Source organism: Lytechinus variegatus, chromosome 14 (genome assembly GCF_018143015.1).
Source record: "Lytechinus variegatus isolate NC3 chromosome 14, Lvar_3.0, whole genome shotgun sequence".
In the NCBI taxonomy this organism is placed as follows: domain Eukaryota; kingdom Metazoa; phylum Echinodermata; class Echinoidea; order Temnopleuroida; family Toxopneustidae; genus Lytechinus; species Lytechinus variegatus.
This window is the reverse complement of record NC_054753.1, coordinates 8297119-8321801: the sequence shown is the minus strand read 5'-3', so window position 1 is coordinate 8321801 and position 24683 is coordinate 8297119. Positions and strand designations below refer to the sequence as shown.

At 37.5% G+C, this 24683-nt stretch overlaps 1 protein-coding gene across 1 annotated transcript in view; it reads right to left on the bottom strand.

Moving 5' to 3' along the window:
* Positions 1-22539, bottom strand: part of LOC121427515 (phosphatidylinositol 4,5-bisphosphate 3-kinase catalytic subunit beta isoform-like) — a 37912-nt gene extending 15373 nt beyond the window's left edge. Inside the window, exons 1-7 of the mRNA XM_041623950.1 lie at positions 22347-22539; positions 18597-18821; positions 3941-4169; positions 3039-3247; positions 2309-2482; positions 1521-1757; positions 472-717 (exon numbers count right to left, since the gene is read on the bottom strand). Of these exons, the coding sequence (XP_041479884.1) occupies positions 472-717; positions 1521-1757; positions 2309-2482; positions 3039-3247; positions 3941-4169; positions 18597-18740 (1239 nt within the window). The 5' untranslated portion in view covers positions 18741-18821; positions 22347-22539. The remainder of the gene's footprint in view (positions 1-471; positions 718-1520; positions 1758-2308; positions 2483-3038; positions 3248-3940; positions 4170-18596; positions 18822-22346) is intronic.
* Between the last annotated feature and the right edge of the window lie 2144 nt (positions 22540-24683).

Here is a 24683-nt window from a genome sequence, read left to right as displayed (position 1 = left end):
TTAAAACAAAAATGATGCAATCCCGGCACACTGAGCAAGTGTTAAATTTGGTCTCTCAATAAGCTATGAAAGTGGCAAGAACTGAGTTGTGCCCCGCTCCAATCATCTACGACGGTGGAATGTCCTGAAATCGGACCTTTTCTACTTTCTTTACATTAATAGGTTCTTTGGTTGTTTATCAGATTATAAGTTTTGAAGGCTTCTTCCTGTTGTATGCCCCCTCTACCCCTAACTGTCTTGAACTACCTCTCCTATGGCTTGCAACTAACATTCCTTGGACTCCTTCTCCTGTTTCCCTTGGTCAAGTTGAGCACCTGAGGTGGTCTTGACGATCGATCTTCTTGTTGCCAAGCGTGTAGACCATGACACAGAGCTTAGCCATGAAAGGCAGTTTGCTTTACGCCATCTCCCCCCCCCCCCCTTTCCATTGATACCCCACCATCTTGGGCTACCAAACCCTCCCAAACTAACCTTCCTTGGGTTTCTTCTCCTCTGTTTCCCTTGGTCAAGTTGAGCACCTGAGGTCGTCTTGACGATCTTCTTGTTGCCTAGCGTGTAGACCATGACACAGAGCTTAGCCATACGAGGTAGGTTGCTGACGTCGATTTCCGCCTCGTAGGTCTCCCCCCACCTGGGATCAGGACCCTCAACCTCCTTGGACGTGAAGAACGGACAGAGCTCCTCGTCACCGTGAAACACACCAGCCTTGAGGCGTACCTGTTTCACATTACAAGTTCAAAGATAATTTTTAGACACGCACTTTGAGCACTATCCTTTAACAATAATAGTTACATGCATGTAGTGCTTCATACTTTGGTTTTTAAGTGCTTTACATTGTAATTATTACGTGTATTACCCCAGTCATAGGATCCATCACTGGTCCACACATAAAGAGCACCATCTCCACTCCCTGGGGAATATCCTGGCTAGGCAACCGTTTATCGGTGCACACATGCTAATCTAATCACATTGGCTTTCACATCTCACCGGGTATACCCATTTAACACCTGGGTGGAGAGTGACAAACGTGGATAAGTGCCTTGCCATAGGACATTAGCACCGGGTGGGATTCGAATCTTGACCCTTGGTTTAAGAGTCACGTCAGGACACCTCCACTTGAGTACTATCCCTCTCATTTCCTTCCTAGATGAAAAATCATTATTAAAATTTTGTGATTTTTTTTAAGAAATGGAAGTTGTAATAAAATGCATTATGCAGTAGGCATCATAGGTATGTTGCCTTTTCCAGTTTCCTTTTTTAGACTGATATAACTTGAGTATCTTGTTAAAAAATAATTGAATTGATAATGAACTGATAAGAAACCAATTTTTTTTTCTCCACACAAAATGATAATGATCAAGTTAATGATATGCTAACACACCAATCGACTTGACTTTAACTGAAATGGGTCAGATAAGATAGTGTAGTTTGATGGCCCAGACCAGCTCTGAGCCAATCAGATGCAGGGATTTCAGTAGCTTATCACAGTTAAGTCAATAAAAATCACAAACATTACCTACCCCTGATTTCTCAACAACGTTGACATTCTTTGCTAAGTGGAATGTAACCCGGACCCTCTCATCAATATCCCAGCTGACGAAACGACCCATCTTGGAAGGAAGGGGCGGGGCCTGCTCCTCCTTCTGTGCCAGGACGTTGAACATCGGGTCCTTGAAGCGATCCTCGACCTTCAGCTCAGACTTGTGAATGAGGATGAGCTCCGGCTTCTGGCCTTTACGAATGGCTTTCCGGATGTACTGTGCAGAGGGAGACAAGGGATGTGAAGCAGTTGCAATGGATAGACAAGAATGTGATTAATTGTAACGCTAACAGATCACGTTTCTAGAACAGTGGTAATGATCTCAAGAGTTGATCAATATGGTTTTTAATTGATTATATTCTGTCATAAGGGTTCCATAAGAATGTGACTCAATTCTAACAGCCTCAAGAGAACGAGGGTCTCTGGTTTAAGTAAGAATAAAGAATAATGAGATCCTGATCATTTGATCAAAGTTATTGCAATGGCAAAAAGAAAAACAAAGTTTCCATGCTCAATCTGCTTTCAAGTTATTAGTCTAGCAGCATGATAAGAAAGTGGAAGATCATAAAAGATCTTCCACATTCCTATCATGCTGCTAGTACCATGGTAACCTTGATTCTGATTGGCTGCTGAGCCATGTTACCATGTTAGTTGCCATTATGGCAAAGTTACAACAGTTGCAAGTCCTTTATGAAACTGGCCCCTGGAGCTAATGAGTTCAAGCATGTACGTTTTCAAAGAAAATCTCAAATCAACTTCTTGTCGTACCTTGTATTTCGAGAGAGGATGTCCACCGAGAAGGAAGTCTTCACAGCTGCGGATTTTGAGGACGTATTCCTCAGCCTCGGTGTTTTGTTGGTACATAGACATCTTCTTCTGTGCCTTCTCTACCAAGTCTTCAGGTTTCTCCATGCTCTTCACCTGCAGGACTGACGTGGTGGACTGGAGATGGAAAGGAGGAAAAGGTAATGTTACAGCTACCATGGTCTGACCCAACCAGCAAAGAAGATTCCCGACTACCACGCATCACTATCTTTGGTCATCCTGGTACACTCTTCCTGCAGTTTTAGCCCACTACATTTTTCTTTTACATTGTTTTCTGATGCCTTCTCACATGTCCAAAATATCTGACTGTTCTTTCCAATTTCCATATCGATCCCTATACCAGTGTAGCTTCTTTGCAACCTGTCCTGTGCAATCTTTCTACCTTTTTTTTGAGAGAGAGCCATAATCAAAATTTGTAATGTACCTACTCTTTTTATCCAAGTGTCCCCACCCTTTTTAAAGGGGTGAGGAGCTTTTTTTTTTGCTTGTCAAATTTTCCGCGGATGAAATGACCGTTAATTTCAGGTAGCACCCTTTTTTTTTCATGTCAAATTTTCATCTGGAAAATGTGCCTCGCTTTTGAAAATGCTGGATCTGCCCCTGTATAGGGCTATCTGAAAACAGGACCACCTACTGTTACACCACGAAAATAAGAACCCCTGGATAAACTCACCCAACTTGAGAAGAACCTCATATCAATGAGGATGCTCTCTGGAAGGTCGTTGGGTGCGGACAGGTCCACCTGCGGAGGGAACAGGTAAGTGGCTTTTCTGTCCCAAGACCACTTCATGTGGGCCTTCTGCACCGACATACACATCCTCTTCATGTTGGATCGGAAGTCATGGACCTCCTGGTTCTTCATCAGGTCGTATTCATGAAGACCTGCAATGAGCAAGGATTTGATCTCGAAATTGGCAACAAAGGTATTTTTAGGGCTGATGATGATGATGATGCACAGCATTTATATTGCACCACATATCTGTTAAGAACATTCCTAGGCGCAGGCTCATCCAATAAAGTTAATCACTTCACATCTGCTGATATAAGTGAGTTTTGAGAGACGGTTTAGAGAGTTCTATGCTGTCAATTTCACAAAGTGAAGAAGGAAGGGAATTCCAAAGGCGTGGAGCAATATAAGAAAAGGCACAGTCTCCAAATCCCCTTAGGTGTGTGATGGGTACACGAAGAGTACATGAAGGGCTGCAATATTTTTCTTTATTGTTCATGTAAATGAAGTGACCAGAAATTCATAAAAGGATGTTGTTTCCCATCCAGTTCTATTCATGGAGACCTGCATCGAGACAAGGCTAATTCATTTGATCTCCAAATTGGCAACATGGGTATTATTTTTATTCCTAATTTATATTTTGCCTTGATAGTATTTTGATTTAGTTAGAAACTACAAAGAAAATGAGGAAAATTACCTTGTCATGGGGGCAACTTTTGGTGAATTTTGTGAAAATTTTCAGTAAGAAAATGTCAGTTTTAAAAGTTTATTGGGGACAACAGCTGCCGTGCCCCCCCCCCCACCTGTGTATGGCAATATGAAAACACGATCCTACATCATAAACTTACTTTTTCCAATACACAGGCCAATCTGTGAGTTAAGGACCCTATCCTCAACATCACCCGCCCTCCTGACAACTCTCAAGGTACTCCAAAATGGCTTGATATCGCAGAGGCGTCGCTTTTCATCCAAGAGGTCCTCCTGTTCCGCTGAATAGTTGATGCACTGGAAGATGTAATAGTTTAGGTCAAGGAGTAGGTTGAAGAGAGGTTCTGACTTGGCTTTCATCCATAGCTCCTGGGAGGGAAAGAGAGGAGAAAATAGAGAGAAAATGGTATGAGAACTCCACATTTAAAGGGGGTAATTGCTGTTATCATGGTTTTGAAAAGCTTGTGCTCCTATGCACCAATTGCACCATAGATCTTTCATCTAGCTGACAAAAATGTAAAAATAAGTAAAAAGGAAAATCTCAATGGATTACTGGTTCTAGAAAGTAACTTATGGTACTTGGAATTTCTTTACCTCTTTCACAAAGCTCTATGAGTGTAGAAGAATAATTCATAAATAAACTCTGTGCAATGAGGGCCAATATGCTGGAACATCTTCCTCCATTCATAAAAGACTATTAAAAAGAGTTCCGTATTCATTTCTGAAAGTAGATATTCATCTAATGACATGTACAGTACTGGTACCAAAACAAATGTGAATGTACATGTAGTTGCTAGACAGTAGACACCAATCAAACATTATATATATGTACAAGTAGTACTGGCCTATTTGGGTCCTACATGTAGTCTGCTGTGCAAACTCGAGTTTATAAGGTCTGAATACACAGCCTACAATGACTTGAAACAGCTAAGTCTTATATGCACTAATCTTGTGCAAAAACCCACTTGTTGATCAAAGTTTCAATCAGGGTCTGTACCTGAAGACTACTTAAGCACCTCCATGGTGTCGCAGTATCAACAGCAATTGACCCTGACAATGTATGTGGTTGCCTTTGTGACACAATTAGACAAATGAAAATATACCTCATACAGTGGTAAATTATCATTTGGTGTATATTCAATTTTTCTAGACACATCCATGGCCCTGGTGAGCGTTGTTTTTTTTTTGCTTCTAAAATTTTTTTGCCCCCAAAATTACGATTTTGTATTGAAAACCTTTTTTTTTCTTCAAATTTTCACCAGCTCCCCCATTAAAAAAAATGTTCCCAGGGCTCTGGAGTCTGGATACATCCAGTTTGTTGACTAACCATTTGGTCTAACCGCCAATTATTAGCCCATTTACCATTTTATCTTAAATTTCCAGAATTTAATGCTATACAGGTACATACATGTACAGTACACTGCACAATGCTTTGTTATCCATACCACTTAGCCTGCATAATCATATTGAATTGTATGAACCAAATTTTCTATTGTCCAAGTGCAAAATAATATAAATACATGTAGGAGAAAGAGTACATATTACTAGTAACCCATCATGGCAATAGATTGAATGACAAATTTTAGCAATTATAGCATGTGATGTTTGGACCACTTGAGAATTGGAACAAACTGATAGTATACCAGGTAGATTCAGCCCCAATGGTGGTAGACATCTGAGAATTAGAGGCCGTTCTCATTACGCTTTCCAAAACTAGTTTACTTGAAACCGATTCAGGAAACCACTTTGGAAGATCGCTTTGCTAGCGTTCTCACTTGATCACACAAAAGTGGCTTTCAAAATCACTTCACATAAAGCGCTCTTGTTGCTATGGAAACGCTCTCAGTGGGGTGAGACGCGAAATTCAAAACCGAAGCATAGGCATTCTACACCTGTTGTGTGGAGTAGCGCGCTCAAAATGTGCGAAGATCGCTTCCCGAAGAACGGTTGTGTCCTCACTTACGGTAAAACCAGTTTAACGAGGCAAAGCGATCTTGAAAACTACATCGCGAGGTGGTTTTCCAAACTGGTTTGGAAGATCGCTTCCAAGACCGCTTTGACCGTTCTCACTACGCGTTAAACTAGTTTCCACTATACTAGTTTCCAGTAAACTAGTTTTAGGAACGTAGTGAGAACAGCCTCTTACATGTAGACTACATCATGCTTGTGGACCAAACTGGAATCGCTTATTTGTTTGGCGTCACTTGTGCCTGGGAGGCGAAAAGCAAACTGAATCACTAGGTGGTTTCAGACCGCCTCGAAGTACGCCAGTTCCAGGTATTCTCTGATCGGGAAATTTACCCCGATCAGAAAATACCAGGTATTTTGGTAATGTGAAAGCAAACTACGCGTAATTTCCCCGAAAGAAAATACCTGCTAAATAGTAGGTACTTGGCGAAATTACGAGAACTTTCGTGGGGATTTTTCCAAGGTCGCAGGTATTTTGGCGATGTGAAAGCAAATTACGGGAACTTTTATCCCAGCGTGTCGTTGGGCACGGCGGCGTGGGTGGCTGCTGGGCAAGTGATTTTGAATCTCCCGCCTTGCCTGCTTATCAGACCACACTGCGCATGCTCGTAACTTCGGGAACTTATCCCGAAGGATGTGTTTCGGGGCAGTGTGAATGCAGGAATAATTAACGGGTATTTTTTAGCCTTAAAAAGTTCTCGTAATTTAACGGGGATTCAAAGCACCTACTGTGATCCGCAAGTCTCTCCTCCCGATATAACTGATTGGGGGGGGGGAGTGGGGAGTTATCTCCAATGATATTTCATTGAATCTCATTTTGCTATTAACTTTTGTGGCATTGAAAAAGCAAACATTTCTCTCTTTTTATTTCAATTTCTTATACTCCTTTATTTGAAAGCATACCTAGAGTGAAAATGTAACTTGTTGATAATATTAATGCATCAGCTACAGTATGAAAGTTATTAATCATTGCTTGACACAAAAGAGGTTTGCATTCTCAGTAATTAAAACAGAGCTTTGTTGTTAATGGGTATACAGTAGTGCTTGTGGGTATGGGGGGAGTCGCTACCCCCACATGAAATAAAACAAAAAAAAGACAAGAAGGATGAAAGAGAACTTTAAATGTATTCAATTGTGAAAACAAAAATTAACATCTTCACATCGATGCCCTTGCCCAAAATCAAAATACCAAGTCAGCAGGCAGATCTCCCGGCCCTTTTTCCCATCCAACCCAATCAAATGCATGACCAAGACAGAATTGTGCATACTTAATGAGCTGGGGTGGATCAAAACAACTCTCTTAATAATTGTATCATTGCACAGGTTCTGCATTCTTAATGAGTAGCGTATTACAGCTCAAAACACCACTTTTAATCAGATCATTGCTGCTGGTTGAAATCTGAACATCATGTGACAGGTATGGGGCCTGTGCAAATGGCAAGAATCATTTCATACCCGAATGTCATTGAAATTTTGGATCCAAAACATACAAAAAATATGATATTCACCTATTTTTTACACTGAAGTTTTACTTTTTGTTTGAGCCCAAATAATATTTCCACTAAATGATGAGATCTAAAGATCTATGTTTATTTTAAAAGCTCTGGGTCAATTGAATCAAGATATGAGTATTCATCTGCAAACACACATTCAACAGCTTGAAAACAAAAATACTGCACTCTTGATTGTTCAAACAGTCAACAAATCCACCTGATTATATCTGTATTAAAAATGACACAGTGAGAGAGTAAAAATCTTAAGCTTGATAAAAATGTAACGGGAATAAGTAGTTTTTGACAATTACATGTACATGTAGCAACTGAAAAGGTAGAAGAGACTTCTGTTTTTAATTTCAAACATTGTTTCATGCTTGGAATTTAACCATTTCTCAAATCAATTATAAAACAAAGAATGGACAATTATAAAAAAAAATCATTTGATCTCTTTCCAATGGTGCATTGAGATTGAATACAATTTGAGGATAACTGGTAAAATGTTTTTCTACGAGAAAAAAGATCTTTCTATTCACAAGATCTTGCAGGGAGAGAACTTAAGCCACTAAATAATTTTGGATGAATGCTATCCATTTGCTCTATAGATCTATACCAGTCTGGTTTTAGCAGTCTGACTGTATTCCTGACGCTGTCCCTGGTTTATAGGAAGTTTCACCTGAAGCTGTGTTCATAATGACTTCACTAATCTTCAATTCATTAATCAACGCTCAAAAACTAAACTAATCAATGCTCCGAGCATGTACATGTACATGCACTTGTACCTGTACAATGAACATGTACATAGAATAAACTACAATCTATTTCCTCATTTCCCTTCTCTCCTCAAATAATACAATGCAACCAAGATTTGACAACTACATACATGTCCTGTCAGCATGAAAGTGCATGTATTTTTACATACATTTTTATACATAACAAACAAAAACAAAAAGTTTTTTCATATAAACATGTGTGAACATTTCAACCTAAGGTTCACACTGACATAGCAACAGACCCATTGTAATTCAATGGACATACTGTACACTGTATGTGTACAAGTGTAGGCCTACTCGTAGCTTATAAATCCAATCCCAACCTTTCTCCAAATTATGAAAATATTGGTGTTTATGGTGAATATAAATATACTTCTGTATGTGGGCCTATTTGTATGTACAATTGACGTACAAGTACATCAAAATTAAACTGTAGTGTGAATCAATGACTTCAGAGATACATGTATGAGCAGAAAGAGTCGAGTTTTCCACAGAATTTATTTTCACTCAGCGCGTTGTGTCGTCACACCACAACCAGGAAGTAACAGCCCACAATTTCAGACTCCGCCACTTTGCCTGAATGAAGTTTACTGCATTATAAAAACATAGTACAGTCTGAGAGCACACAAACATGGTATTACTTGGGGTTTAATACAAACACACTACACGTAGATTCAAATGTCAAGTTTGCATTTACACACTCAAACATGTCAAACGTACATTTCTCACATTTATTTAAGAAATATGAGCCACCATTTTAGCCGACACATACCTGTATAAATTATCACAGTTCAGCTCTGACAATCAAGAATTGTTAATTTTGCAGGGATTTGAGTTTGTTTTCATATACTGTACATGTATGCAGCAACTGTGATAATACATTGAATTTAACTGAAGTGAGAAGTTTTAGTGTCTGACTCATAAAATTCATGAATAATAAATTTTCATCTTGAACAGCATGCTTAAAAACACATTTCGCACAAACTGATTTAAACATCTGTGTTTGATGTTGTTTGCTGCAAGGTTAAGAGAAAGCTCTCACAAACGATAAGTTGGTTTTAATAAAAGTAGAAAAATGAGAGATTATATTGGTGAAGTTTTTTTTTAAGAAAATGTATCAAAGATTAACATACATTAGATACATGGGGATTTTTTAAATTTGGACTTTGTGAAGTTACAAAATAGCAGCTGCTAGATATGTTGTGTTATATCAATTCCATGAAACGCAATTTCCTAAAAAAATGACTAATCTTCAAATTTTCCTGGTATCGCATTGCAAATTGCTCCACATTTTTGAAAGACTGCTATGCATGAAGTCTTTTGTATAGCATATTTTTACGTAGCACTGAGAGCTTCTCTCTTATGACCTTTATGCTATTCAAATTTTTAAAGCAAAATAATTCCCTGATCTTGACTATAAACTTGTCATAATTTTGCATCAAGGAGGTACGTTGGTTTTGATAAAAGTAGAAAAACAAGAGATTATAATGGTGAAGTTTTTTAAAGAAAATGTATCAAAGATTAACATAGATCTATACATGGGGATTTTGTTAAATTTGGACTTTGTGGAGTCACAAACAAGCAGCAGCTAAATATGTCGTGTTATATCAATTCCACGAAATGCAATTTCCTAAAAAAAAAAGAAAATGACTAATCTTCAGGGAAATAATTTTCTCCTGTATACATACAGTAGACATGTTTGTGAGGCCCTTGAACTAAACACGAACACAGTCCGTCCTACATATTGTATCTAATACCCCTTTCATAAACCCAATTATGCGGCTAATAGCAGCATAATTTGGTCGTAAAATCGGAGGACCACAGTTATCCGCATTATTTTGATGCTGCAATTATCCGCATAATAGCAGCATCGAGACAAGATTTTGACTTTATGAACGCATTTCGAAAGTAATGCGGATAATTGCCATGGAGCGGTCACAAGGTCACCCTTTTCCAACGCAACCGCATCGGAGGGAGTCTGAGCGGTTGCCATGACGATTATCCTCCTTTTTCAGGACGGGCGCTCGTAAAAATAGTGCGGAATATTTTCGGAGTTTATGAACGCAATTTTTATTGAATTATCCGCATTACTCTTAGGCGGCTAATTGGAGGATAGGTTTATGAAAGGGGTATAAAATCAGAGAGTAAAATAATTTGTTTTTCTTCTCTGTGATTCACATCACACAAAAGAAGAAAAATACATGTACATCCTGAAAGAATTGAAAAGGGAATAAATGTAGCTGTCACAACACATCTGTATTACAATGATAAAAAAACAGGAATAGACAGATGGAACACAGGTACACAACTACATGTAGTCCCGGGGGGGGGGGGGGGGCACTTACATTGGCGAGTGGATACCATGCGCGACCCAAAAAACATATAAAAAGGATGTCTTTTTCACGATAGGGCACGTTACGTACGTAACGTGATAAGGGTGTCAAAAACACAAAAATAATGAAAAAAGGGTATCTATTTCGCTAGGAAAATTACGTGTTTACGGTCGAATTTGCGGGGATGATAAAACAAAATTAAAATGTTTTATAAAGGATGTCCTTTTTGCCCCCTTCTTCCTGAAAACTTTGTGTTTAGAGTCCGATTTGCACGGGGGTGCATTTTCAGAATATGGAAATTACGTGTTTAGGGTGCTTTTTCGAGACCCCATGGTCGCGCATGGTATCCACTCGTGAATGGAAGTGGCCCCCCCCCCCCCCGGGCATGTAGTATGTACTATTTTACTGTTATCCAAAAAAATCCCTTTCCTCTCTGTTGTATTAAAGGGGAAGTTCACCCTGACAAAATGTTTATTGTAAAAATAGCAGAAAAAATAATTAAAAATATTACCGAAGGTTTGAGAAAAATTCATCAAATAATTAAAAAGTTATTAGAATTTCAATTATTTGATTTGTGACGTCACATGCGAGCAGCATTCCTACATAGCGAATGGTAAAAAATCTATGAAATGTCATTTTCTCAGAAAATTGAAAATGGTTTTCACTGTAACTTTTGTATATCAATAGACAAATCATTTCACACCCGATCATGAAAAGAAAACAAAATTAAGTCATAAGGAACCATACAAAATTTGAAATTCATACATTTTATATTACATAACACATGGGGCAGCTGCTCGTTTATGACGTCACAAATCCTAAATTTTGAACTCTAATAACTTTCTCACTCTTTAACGGATTTTCCTCAAACCTTCACCAATATTTTTTACTATTTTTTCTGCTATTTTTACAACAAAGTTTTCTTCAGGGTGAACTTCCCCTTTAATACAGTATCTCATCCATCTACATCCCCTTCTCTTCTTCAGTCTTCTTCTTCTTCTACTCCTTCTTCTACTCCTTCTCCTTCCTCTTCCTCCTCCTCCTCTTTCTTTTCTTCTCCTTCTCCTTCTTCTTCTTCTTCTTCTCCTCCTTCTTCATCTCTTCATTCTCCCCACTCTCCTCCTCCTCTTCCTTCTTTCTCATACTCTCATTCGTTCAAATAACAATACAATATATTTATATGACATCCTGATTCCTTGCTTTGAGCCATCAGGGAAAATAAAATGATGACTTGTGATTCAGGATGAAATCAATTCCGAGTCAATATGAAAATCAAAACACTGAGTCAAATACCCAGGGAGCAATACTTCCTTGAAACCTACCAACTTGTTTTTCTCATTTCATTTCAAACAAACAACTCACTATCCTCGTCTTTACAAGGTCAAGATAATGCAGGATTGTTGCCAATAGATGGAATGTGATATTCACTTTTGAGCAACCAGGATTTATTTTATTTCCAAATACATATCAGAATACACAAAGTCATTACGAAAGTCAAGAACATTTGAGTAGATGTGTGTGACAGCCTGCCAAATACCAATTAAATGTAAACAAAGCCTACATCAAGTAGAAGCAAATGTATTGTGGCACATCATATTCAACGGGCAAAATATCTTTCTTTGTGCCTGTCTAATTTTCATCTCTTTTATCAATTTCATATCAACATTTCATTGGAAATTTGGGATGGGCTTGCCCTTTACAATCTACCAGTGGTACATTCTCAGCTATAAACCTCCCTTTAATACATGTACATGTATATGCAGAATGATGCTTCATTTCACATGGATTAAAAATCTCAAATTCAAATGCATACATGTAGACCAAAGGCATTAATCTTTTATTCATGAGGTGCATCCATACCCACTCGATCACGAGAAAACAAGAATAAATGAACTTACATGTATTCAGTTCTAAAAAAAAAAAACTTGCCAAATATTGTTCACAGAGGTTCATACTGATTTAGTTCACACCCACCTGGCTTGGATAAATTTCCCTTTAATAGTTACAGCAAAAAACAAGACTCCTGCTTTTGTATGTATAGCGCATCTACATGTTTGATCTATTTTTGCCTTAAACATGAAAGATAAATTCCAGTTCTGGTAACAATCTCAAAATGACTTTTTACAGAATCTAATATAATGACCACCCAAGTGTCTGTTTGTATAAATAAAAAATATGTGCCAAAGGATTCTGGAAGAAATTGTGTAATTGCTGAAAAATAAGCGCGGAATCGGTCACTTCCGTCGGGTCTTTATTCCAGCAATAAAAATACACTGCCCCACGTGTGCCTCTGTGTGATCGTATTTCAGCTTGGATTGATTTCACAAAGTTCAGTTTAATGTAACTGTACATGTACCAGATCTAGATTCACGATGATATAGTCATACTTAACCTTGGTTTTACAGACTTTCTCACGAAAGTAGTGTTTTACTGCAGCTACTATCATTTAGCTTTAAGTTCTTGAAAGGCAGAATTGAATTGATGTATGGTCAGTTCCCCCATATCTGCGTGGTCTCCCAAGTCTGCGCACCCGTGTATCTGCGCGATTCTAGTAAAAGAAGATACGCAACGAGCACGAACTTTACACATGCAATACATAGACAGGTATTCATAAAAAAATCTGACTTTAAATGGTGAAAAAATAATGAATTCAGGGCATTTCATGTGACCGCCTCAGAATGCAGCCTTTCTCATCCAAATCCCTGAATCGTGTGCAAAGTGAATGAGTGCGCAGACATGGGGTACCATTTTTTTTTCAATCTGAAAATGACTGCCCGAGGTTTTTTCAAGAAAATCTTTTTTCTTTCATTTTTTAATGAGAAATTTGGTACACTTACTCTTAATAAGTAACACTATTAACCAAAAGATCTTGTGAAATACGAAGAAATTCATGTTAAATCTTAACTCAAACTGTTAAGTGCGCAGACTTGGGGCCCACCATCATATACCTTGCTGATGCTACAAACACAGTATTACAAGTATCTACCCTACGATGCCAGGTTGATGATTTCTGTTTATCTTTTTTTTCTTTATTCATGAGCAAACCCAATAGGGCCATCTGCACCATCCCGAGTTTTCAAATTAGCGCGCTATTTCTGATCCGGCAAATTATCCCGATTCAAACAATCTCGAGATTATTTGCAGTGGAGACGCAATTTGCAGTGGAGAAGAATTATCGCGCTACATGTAGTTCGTAGGATTAATCTCGAGATTGCGATCCCAAGTCAACTTGGGATTATTTGCAAAACAGCGCGCTATTTTACAAATTTCGCGCTAAAATCTCGAGATTGAGCAAACTCGGGATGGTGCAGCACCACCTTATGTCAATATCTGGATCTCAATTAATATATTGTGTACCATGCAGAAGTCTTTGAATGTACAGAAATGACTGTCTAGTCTGTAAACGCAGACTCGCTTTTTACACTTAATGCAGTACGTGCATTACTGATGCTCATTGATGAGGACATTTAATACAGAATTAAACACCCTAAAACAAGTGTTAAAAATTAAAGCAAGATAATTAGTAATAAGGTCCATTATAAATTGGTGATATGGATTCTATTCAAATCAAACGTCTTTTTGAAATCGATAATTTGACAAACTAAGTTTTTAGCACAGTAAAAATCTGTTCCTACATGTAACTGAATGGTACTAATGATTACATGTAGTTCAATTGACCAGTCATGGTTTGAAGATAATTAGATGTACATGTAAAAAAAAAGAAAACAGCAAGTGATTTTATATAATTCTTAATGCAGGCCTGTCAACATTTGAAAATGAAAAAAAAAAGGGAATCCTGATCGTGCGACGTAAATTATATTCAATGTCAGGTGCTCACTCACTTTTTCTTTTTTTAATTAAGACATATGTGTATTTAAAGGGGAAGTTCACCCTGACAAAAAGTTTGTTGTAAAAATAGCAAAAAAAAAAATGAAAATTATTGCCGAAGGTTTGAGAAAAATTCATCAAATAATTAAAAAGTTATTAGAATTTCAATTATTTGATTTGTGACGTCATATGCGAGCAGCATTCCTACATAGTGAATGGTAAAAAATCAATGAAATGTCATTTTCTCAGAAAATTGAAAATGGTTTTTACTGTACCTTTTGTATATCAATAGACAAATCATTTCACACCCGATCATAAATAGAAAACAAAATCAAGTCATCAGGAACCATATAAAATTTGAAATTCATGCGTTTTATATTACATAACACATGGGGCAGCTGCTCGTTTATGACGTCACAAATCCAAAACTTTGAACTCTAATAACTTTCTTACTCTTTAACGGATTTTCCTCAAACCTTCACCAATATTTTTTACTATTTTTTCTGCTATTTTTACAACAAAGTCTTCTTCAGGGTGAACTTCCCCTTTAACTATTGAGAAATTACAAGTGTTAAAAAAACTATACACATGTACCCATACACACACCCCATACCCACCACTATATGGGCCAATTTATTTTTGTCTTAATTAAATGGAAAAATGGAGTGCTCCTCTTTTTATTGATAAAAAATCTTAAAAACGGGGAAACTCCTGGAAAAAAGGGAGTAGTTGGCAGGCCTGTTAATGCCCATGATGGTGGGTAAACTAATAGCTGATTATAAACAGCCTGACACTCCAGGAATAATAAACTCTCCTTATCGATACAGACAAATTCTTTTGTAAAGAGTCTGTATAGCACAGACTAGTACTTGTGTCTGTGCCTCACGATGCAACAAACACCATGAAGGAGTGGATGCATCATTGACATCGCATAAACCAACCTCCGACATTTGGAGTCTAATTGGTGAGTAAGAAGCCGCCCAGGGTAGAGTGTGACAGGTAATCAGGGGTTTTTATGGATGAGACATGGCTGGCTGTCACCTCCCACACTCTGGGTATTCTAGAAGCTCTACTGTGGTGGAAAATAAATATGCACGGCCCGCAACCTGGGCTGCTGGAGCAGAATAATGCGTCGTACTGGTAGTATATATGCATTACACATGTACATTATAGGGGGGGGCAGGGAATTTTCTTTTTTTTTTCATTTTCGGCAATTTCTGGGGCTACTTTTCACCATCAAGACTACTGCCTCCTACAATGTACATCTTGGATAAAGACACTTATTTTCTGGGTTTTCTTTTTAAATTTCCATGGCTCTTTTGAACATTTTGGGAGCAAAATAGTTTTCTTCCCGAGGTAGTGAGCACTGTAAAGATACTATATTTATGATGGTACTAATAACAACAACAACTGTAACACACTAACACTACTACAATAATACATGTAGGGATGATGATGATAAATAATGATAATCATGATAATCAAAATGACAATATCCAGTGCTCTTCAAATGCTCAAGGAGCTTATTATTACAAAAGATACTGTAATAATACAATGTCTTAATGCACTATATTTTTAAAGTTCTCGCGATTTGTGTAGTTAAAAAGGAATGTGGCTTCGCCATAAAAAATATTGGTGAAGCATTGGAAGACCCAGTAGGCTATTAATGTGCGAATCGCTGAAATTTAAAACTCACAAAAGACATTATCTCAAAATGCCAAATAAAAAAGAGATGCAATTTCTAACACAGATCTATTACAAGTTTAACCACGGCATCTAAAGAATAATCATCATGATTAACTACACGTATGATAAAGCAATTCTATGTTCTTGTATATCACTTCCAAATAATGCTGAATAATTTATCTGTTTGCTCCCGCAGCCTTTAATAGCACATACTACCCTTTACCATGAACTACAGAACCATCGTCAGCAATGGCACACTTCTGTCGACTCCCATTGACAAACCACATCAACAGGAGAAACAGTACATGTTCACTAATTAAACTGTTTACTGCCTGCATTCATGCTCAACTCCAATACTCTTCATTATACTCAGTGACAAACTGACAATGACAGGTTTTATTCATATGAAATAATTATTGTATATATACATTGTAAACATGTACTACAATTTAATGTAAATCTAAAATAAATAAAATCTTCTTTTCACCTCATATTCATTTTTTCATGGTAAAACTTATTTCTTTTTTTTGGGGGGGGTCATATTAGCAATGATTTAGCGTGAAAAAAAGAGGTTCGCCAGTCGTTCTTAAAGTCACTCTTAAGTTACGAACATCTTTATGAAACGGCCCCCTGGTGGGTTTTTCATAAAGCTGTTCGTAAAGTTACGAATGACTTAACGCATGACTGGGACATGTTCTTACTGTACATGTAGGTCATAACTCAATTACATGTACATAAGGATATCACATAGCAATAGAAAGGATCACTAGTCGTGTGCATTCCATGATTCATACATGTATCTTACGAACATCTTTCATCCGAGAGTTGATGCAGATTTGGCGTACATTGAACATGTACATGTAGCATTGACATTCAATCAAATCTGTCTATAAAGACTACCAAACAGAAAAAAGAAAAAGTGGCAACTGGGGACAGGCGGTCTTTACACATATTCCTTTCAAATGGGAGACGATTCTGGTTTTTCAGGTTTTCACTAAAGATAGGTAGCCAGTAAGAGAGGTTTGGCTATAAAGCCAGCTATCATGCTTGTCAATGAGATGAGTTTGTTGTACATTGTACCATGCCTTTATTTCTCCTGCAACATCGCACTAATCTTCCAATCAAATCGCAAGGGGGGGGAACAATTCACTGATTCCCAAATCATCAAATGGCTTCTTCAGTCGAATGACGAACTCAATGAAGAAATACCGACATGGGCCAGAATTTTTTAATGTGGGCCAAAGTGCTAAAATGCGTCATATTATGCCATTAGCCCACAGAGGCTAAATTTTTTGTTTCTCAAAGGTGGACCTAGTTTATAGTCCATCATTTGTGAAATGCTTGTGGGTTGAATTTAGCCAACATGGTTTTTGTTTTTAGCCCAAGGGCAAAATTTAGCCTGGGCCAAGCCAACCTTTGAGAATTCCGGCCAAAATTCTGACCCATGTTTGTATTCCTTCATTGAGTTCTACCTTATGTGTCATATTGCAATATTCTTTGGGCAACATCAACGAGTGTCACAAACCCAATTCTTTTGTTGCAAAAGAAAGCAATTCGCATTTGTGCTGGAGTTGGTTACCGTGATCATACACGCCCTCTCTTTATAAAGCTGCAATGTCTTACTGTTGATGATGTCCATTTTCTTCAAACTTCCCTTTTTATGTATCGGTTTAATGCCAAAATGTTACCTACATGTACCTGCTTTTCCAATATGTTTCAACAAAATAATACTATCCATACCTACCACACAAGACAAGCATCTAATATGCATTTGTATAACCCTCGCACACTGTTGGCTCACAAATCTGTCAGACATTATGGACCTGATGTTTGGAATTCGATACCTACTAGTATTAGGAATATATTATCAGTGCATTCCTTCAAAAATGCGGTAAAACGCATACTTGTCTCTAAGATGTAATTTCTTTAGCAAGACACATTTTGTTGTACTGTACATTTTAAACTTAAGGATTGATATAATTTCAAGTATTATATTACGCCTCATACACTCCTTGTAAATATTTGTAAATAGTTGTGGAACATAATAATTTGTTTATTTAGTTTTCTTTGTTTTGTTTTTCTTATTCTTTCCCTTCTTTGAGTAATCATTAGTTTTGACTTTTCAGTATTGTTTTTATATTTATGTATGCATTTCATATATTCAAAGGTCTGACAACAGCTCAAGCATCTGCTTATTTTGTCATACCACTGCATGTCTGCAAAAATTAACCTTGTTATAATCAGTTATGTTAATGTTATGTTAATCATCATAATTATACATTATTATTATGTAAAATTCAATGTAATCAATTTTGTGATGGTTACACTATGTAAATTATCATGACATGCAGAAACAAATAAATAAATAAATATTCGAGATTAGGTTGGTCATTCAACCAAAAAAGCCAATTGTTTCAGTGAGTTCATATTTCCCATTTTGGATGAAATTATTAATATTGAACATACAGAAATAAATGATGACCTAAACTCACTGAATGCCAATTCCAAATAATGTTATTTCTCCAAATTATCAGGGGTTCTCCCTCTTCACCTGGGGAAAACATGCTGGTAACTCCTTGGTAATACAAGTTTGGCATATGAGTCATCATTTATTCTTCTAAGTATCAAATGCCAATGACATTGGCATTTGATACTTAGAAGAATAATGAATGAATAGGTGAAGCAATATATGAATTTATTTGGACCAACACTTACTCTTTTGATGCTTGTAAGGGTTTCCTCCCGACTGCACTGGAGTGGTATGTAGATACCATTTGGTAGCAGGCACATAAGCTCCACATTGGTGCTGAGTTCCCCTTCGCTCCACTGGTCCAAGTTTGGTACCGATACGGGAGGCATCTTGACACGCCCTGTCGGGTTCCTCCCTTTTTCTTCTTCACAGACAAGCACAGTTTGAGGAGGACTGGAGCCAGCAGAATTCTGATAGTTTTTCAAAAGTACAATAAAATAATATAATTAAAAATCCGCATACATTCGTAATTCCGAAGGTTCGTAAGTCCCAAAACGAAATGAGGTACGTAATTCCGAAGGTTCGATAGTCCGAAAACAAAGTGAGGTTTGTAATTCTGAAGGTTCGTTAATCAGAAAACAAAATGAGATTCGTAATTCCGAAGGTTCGTTAGTCCGAAAACGTAATGATTAATGAACCTTATTTCGTTTTTTGGGCTAACGAACCTTCGGAACAACGAACCTTATTTAGTTTTCGGATTATCAAACCTTCGTAATAACGCCACGAATGTTCGGATTAACGAACCCTTTAAGTTTTCAGATTAACGAACATCGAGGTATAGGCAATTTACGTGTTTCAGAATTACGAAGTGTCACCTAAAAATCACTATTCGCCATTACAGTGATATGGACACAGGGATGAGTTAATCATGTTCTACTGCCTTTTCATTGGTGTATATATGGCTGCATGAATTCCTTATAACGTCTATTTTAAAGAGAAATGCCAGTAGTTGCTGTAAACACTGATTTCATGAGAGCGTCTGTAAAACCAGGCTTCATTGTCAGAATATCATCAAGGATCTAGATCTGGTACAGTTAAACTGAACTTTGTGAAATCTTGAAATCTACGCTGAAAAATGTTCACACTGAAGATCACCAACACAGATATGCACACGTGGGACAGTGTATTAATATTGCTGGAATAAAGACCTGACGGAAGTGACCGAATCCGTGCTTATTTTGCTTATTTCTCAGCAATTACACAATTTCTTCCAGAATCCTATGGCACATATTTTTTAAACAGACACTTGGGTGGTCATTATATTAGATTCTGTTAAAAGTCATTTTGAGATCGTTACCAAAACTGGAATTTATCTTTAATTTATAAGTATGAGAATTATACTTGGTGCTCTTAATATTACACAAGTATGGAGATGACACCTGCACTTTGAGACTTTTTCATACTGTATGTAGATCTAGTTCATGTAACATTAAAAAAACATCCCTTTTTTTTTACTTTTTACTTTTTTTTTACATGAAATTTTTACTGCTTTCCTATAGGTACCTAGTCAAGATCATGGCACTGCTTTGCTCTCGAGAGTGAGCAAATGTTTGCACTGCATTACAATGCACAAAAATGATGAATTTTACACATTCTCACCAATCAGGACGTGCCTGGGCCCCTTGTACGAAGAGTCACGACTGATTCAATCAATCGTAACTCTTTGAAAATCCATCAGTGTCATTATTTTTTCTACAGGAAATTTGCAAAATGTCCTTTGTAATCAAAGGAGAACACTCCAAATTGTCAAGAAATCAATGAATTTATGGATATGGATTCATATCTAGAATTTTTTTTGAACAAATGTGCATTTCATATGTTGACTTTGCTGGCTTTCCATAGTTGTGATTGATTGGATCAATCGTAACTCTTTGTACAACGGGGCCCGTAAAATAACATAGATCTTTCTACACCTTCTTTATAGTGTGAATCATACACAAGAACAATCCAATCCAGGCTCAATAATAATTTGTGTTCTTCTTAATAATTTTTTTCACCTTGGGACATTTGTAGCTGGCATTTCATTGATTACCTGGTAAACAAGAAAGATATGATGTACCGTGAAACGGACTAGATCTACACTAGATACTGTAAATTTTGAGACTTTTTTATGAAATGGGCAAAATATTAGAAATTACTTGGTTCAAAAGAACATATCTAGGCCACCCAAGGGTTCATTACATGCTGCCGCGCACAGAAAAATCAAGCCATAGAAGTCGTGTATTGTGGATACCAGAAGTGAGATCACAGCACGCGCGACCCACTAGTTAGAAATCCCCTGCCAAATGCGGTTCATGGTGCGAGATTAGTAAACTAATACTTGCCTCGCAACACGTGTGAGTGGATCTAGACCACTCATTCTATGAACAAGGTTATGTTATAAAATATTCATTTATCATCGCTAGGAAACTGTCTAAAAGTGGCAGAGTGGTTTTGAAGAGGAGGGAATTGAAGGGAAGATAAATATCAACGGGTTAATTGCCGTTTTATTTCAGAGGGGGACTTGGATCACGAGGATTATACAGACATTCTTTTTACATAACGAAATAAAGCAATGGAGACTGTTAAGTGGGAGATGCGATTTGATTTATTTAGTAAAAATGTGATAGACGAAATACAGCATAATCACAAGAAACATATAAATGAAAAGAGATTTATTTGGCATAAAAAGTATGACGAAATAAAGCTATGAGGACTAAAAAAGAAGTAGATGCAATCCTGATTTATTTAGTAAATTAGGAATCAATGAAATAAAGCAATGGAGACTGAAGAGGGATCATAGAGCCTATTGATTTATTTAGTAAACACGTAGACGAAATAAAGAAAATTTTACATTGTGAAAAATATAAAGATGAATGTAATCTTGATTTATTTATCTGAAAAGTACTAGTTTACGAAATAAAGCAATAGAGATTGAAAAGAAGAAGATGCAATTCTGATATATTTAGTAAATTAGGAATCAACAAAATAAATCAATGGAGACTGAAGTGGGATCATAGGGCCTATATTGATTTATTTAGTAAAAACGTATTATATTGTGAGAAACATAAAAAGATGAATATAATCCTGATTTATTTATTTGAAAAGTACTAGTTTACAAACCAAAGCAATAGATTGAAAAGAAGAAGATGTATCCATTATGCCAATAAAGAGGAGACTGAAAAGAGAAAAGTGACCACAACAAGGTTTTGGTAGCAAATAGTACCTAGCAGCTCATCAACCTTGTGACAAACAGTGAGAGAATACTGAGGAGATCATTCATTTGGGTGTGGAAACGACCCACAACGAACAACAACAACAACAGGTTTTGGTAGAGACAGCCAGGTATACACACCCAGTTGTTGTGTGTCCGGACAGGTCGTGTGTCCGGACGATCAATTTTAGAAAGTCATTTGGAAAAATTCACAAGTGAAGTTTCACCAATTTTTAGTACAAAATGTTAGGAAATATTATAAAGAACAAAACAGAATATGATTACAATTATTGAATTTATATTTTTTGTGTAATCCAAAGACAAAATAGAAAGCTTCAAAAATATAAAGTGTCCGGACACCCGACCCCCCATCCTACTGAGGCAGGGCATTTACGTTGTGAAAAATTGTCCGTGGATCCAAGTCACCAGGCCAGGGACTTGGATCATGATTTTATAAATGCCGCCACATGTAAAGACTGTGTGCTTTTTTTACTATTTTCTTTGATTATAATCATTAATCAAATACTAGCTACAATATACAATCAACATACTATTCTATAGTCACACTGCCAGTGCCACTGGCATCTGCATGCATGACTGTTCGTGCCATCTCCACACTCACAGTTTATATCGATTTGTTTACAACACTGTCTGGCACGGCAGAATGAAAACAGATTGTAGGCCTTGATCTACATGAAAAAAACAATGCATAAAAGACATACTTCTCACTTCTCATACTCACTTATATTTGATCCAACATCTGAAGCTCTTCCTTGACCAAAATGGGCAATCACTGTGAGTTTTCTGGTAACATTTCTGTCTCATCCGCCAACTTGTTTACGAGTTTTAGCAATCACTGGTGTCCGATCAGCCGCAAATTGAACTCAACGAGGAAGTGAAATTTGGACAAACAACATGCTCCGATCGATAGTCTCTTTTCATGACATCACGGAGCAGGCTGTCCGCATTGTTCGCGGGTATTGTGTGTGAGCTTGTTTTTCTACTTGGAGCAAGATTCTGAAAAGAAGCTGGTCGTACGTCTACGAGGATAAAGAACACCCACGGCCACCGGTGTAGCCCGATTCAGGGAGTAAAAGGATGCCTCTGAATATCACGATCCATTTGCGATGAGTCACTATGCACTGCAGGGACTTCATTTTGGATGTTGCTATCAAATTCAAGTTTATATTTCCGTTGTTTCCATAAACGTTGTACAGGAATCAGGAGAATTGGCCTCACTGGCCAAAAAAATCGACAGAGATCAGTACAGAGTTATTCTGCATATATATTGTCTTACCGGGTTGTCTTGACTCTTGAGTAGTGGTGGACCGACTGTGATGATGACAGTGGCATAGCGGTGATACAGTGGTTGTCCTGTTCTTAAATTCATATGACTTTCTTTCTCCAATAATTATAAAAATTTGATTGACATCAGCAGTTGATTGATTGCATCATTTACCAATATTCATTGCTTCAACTCATTCATAACTTGATCCTTGGGATTGGGGTAGCGCCGGCGCCCCACCCCCCCCCCGCCCCTATTTTTTTTCCACGGCGCTGCTGGTATAGTAGGCCTGAAGAATGGTCGAAGTTGTTTGTATATTTACCGGCACCAACCAGGAATAATCAGCGCTACTTGGTTCTAGATCGACGCCGGTCAAGAAAAATCGGCGCTTTCTGACTCTTACCGGCGCCGATCATGAATAATCAGCTCCGGTAGATAAGGATATAGGCGATGCCTGAATTTAAATCGGCGTCGGTGAATATTTATCGGCCCTACCTAATTCCAAAATTAAATGGCGCCTAATCATTTTAACACCGGTGCTGGTTAAAACATGTTGCGCCTGTTGATTTTCACACCTGCTTCATAACAGTTTGGCGCCCGGGGGGGGGGGGGCACTTCCATTCAAGAGTGGATACCATGCGCGACCATGGGGTCTCGAAAAGGACCCTAAACACGTAATTTTCATATTCTGAAAATGCACCCCTTAAAGGGGAATCCAACCCAAATAAAAACTTGTTTTTATAAGGAAAAGAAATGTCAGACAAGTTGATAGGTGAAAGTTTGAACAATATCGGACAAACAACAAGAAAGTTATGAATTTTTAAAAGTTGTAAATATTGGTAATCACTATACCCATGGAGACTTCAAATTGGCCGCACATGTGATGTCATAGTGATGTAAGGCAAGGACTACTCTTCCATGTACTCCAATACATATTATGGCTAAAATGTCATTTTGTCCCAAAGTTTTATTACAAATTGAATTTTTCTTTCATGAGGACATAAAACAACATACTACCTGGGTTATATTTAGATTACTTCCCCAGGGGAATTGGTACTTAGGAGAAAACCACAAATCCCTGATAATAAAGTACATGGCCTATGGGAAAGTTGTCCTTGCCCCTTGTCATAATTTACTTACCCAGTTGCCAATTTGAAATCTACATAGTATTAGTGATCTCAATTTTAAAGCAGCTATAACTTTCTTATTGCTTGTCCGATTTCTTTCAAACTTTCACCATTCTATTTAATCTATTTTTCTCTTTCCCAACACAACATTTTATGGCCAAGGCTGGATTCCCCAAGTATTGGCATGTGAAAACCTACCCTTAACAAGTGTTGGAAACAAAACGATACTCTTGGCAAATATTCCCTGAAATGAACCCCTAAACAAGTAAAGGAGTGTTTTATTGTTACGGGTCCTTCGGTCGTCGGCTTTACCTTATTTGGTTTAGTACGACCCCACCTTCTACACCTCATGCAAATCGGACTCTAAACACGAAGTGTTGGGGCAAAAATGACATCCTTTATGAAACATTTTAAATTTCTTTTATCATCCCCGCAAATTTGAGCCTAAACACGTAATTTTTCTATCGAGATAGATACCCTTTTTTCATTATTTTTGTGTTTTTGACACCCTTATCACGTTACGTACGTAACGTGCCCTATCGTGAAAAAGACATCCTTTTTACGTGTTCTTTGGTCGCGCATCGTATCGACTCGATGTAAGTGCCCCCCCCCCCCGGGTTTGGCGCCCATTGATTAACGACGACGGTGAAAACTAGTACTAGTACTC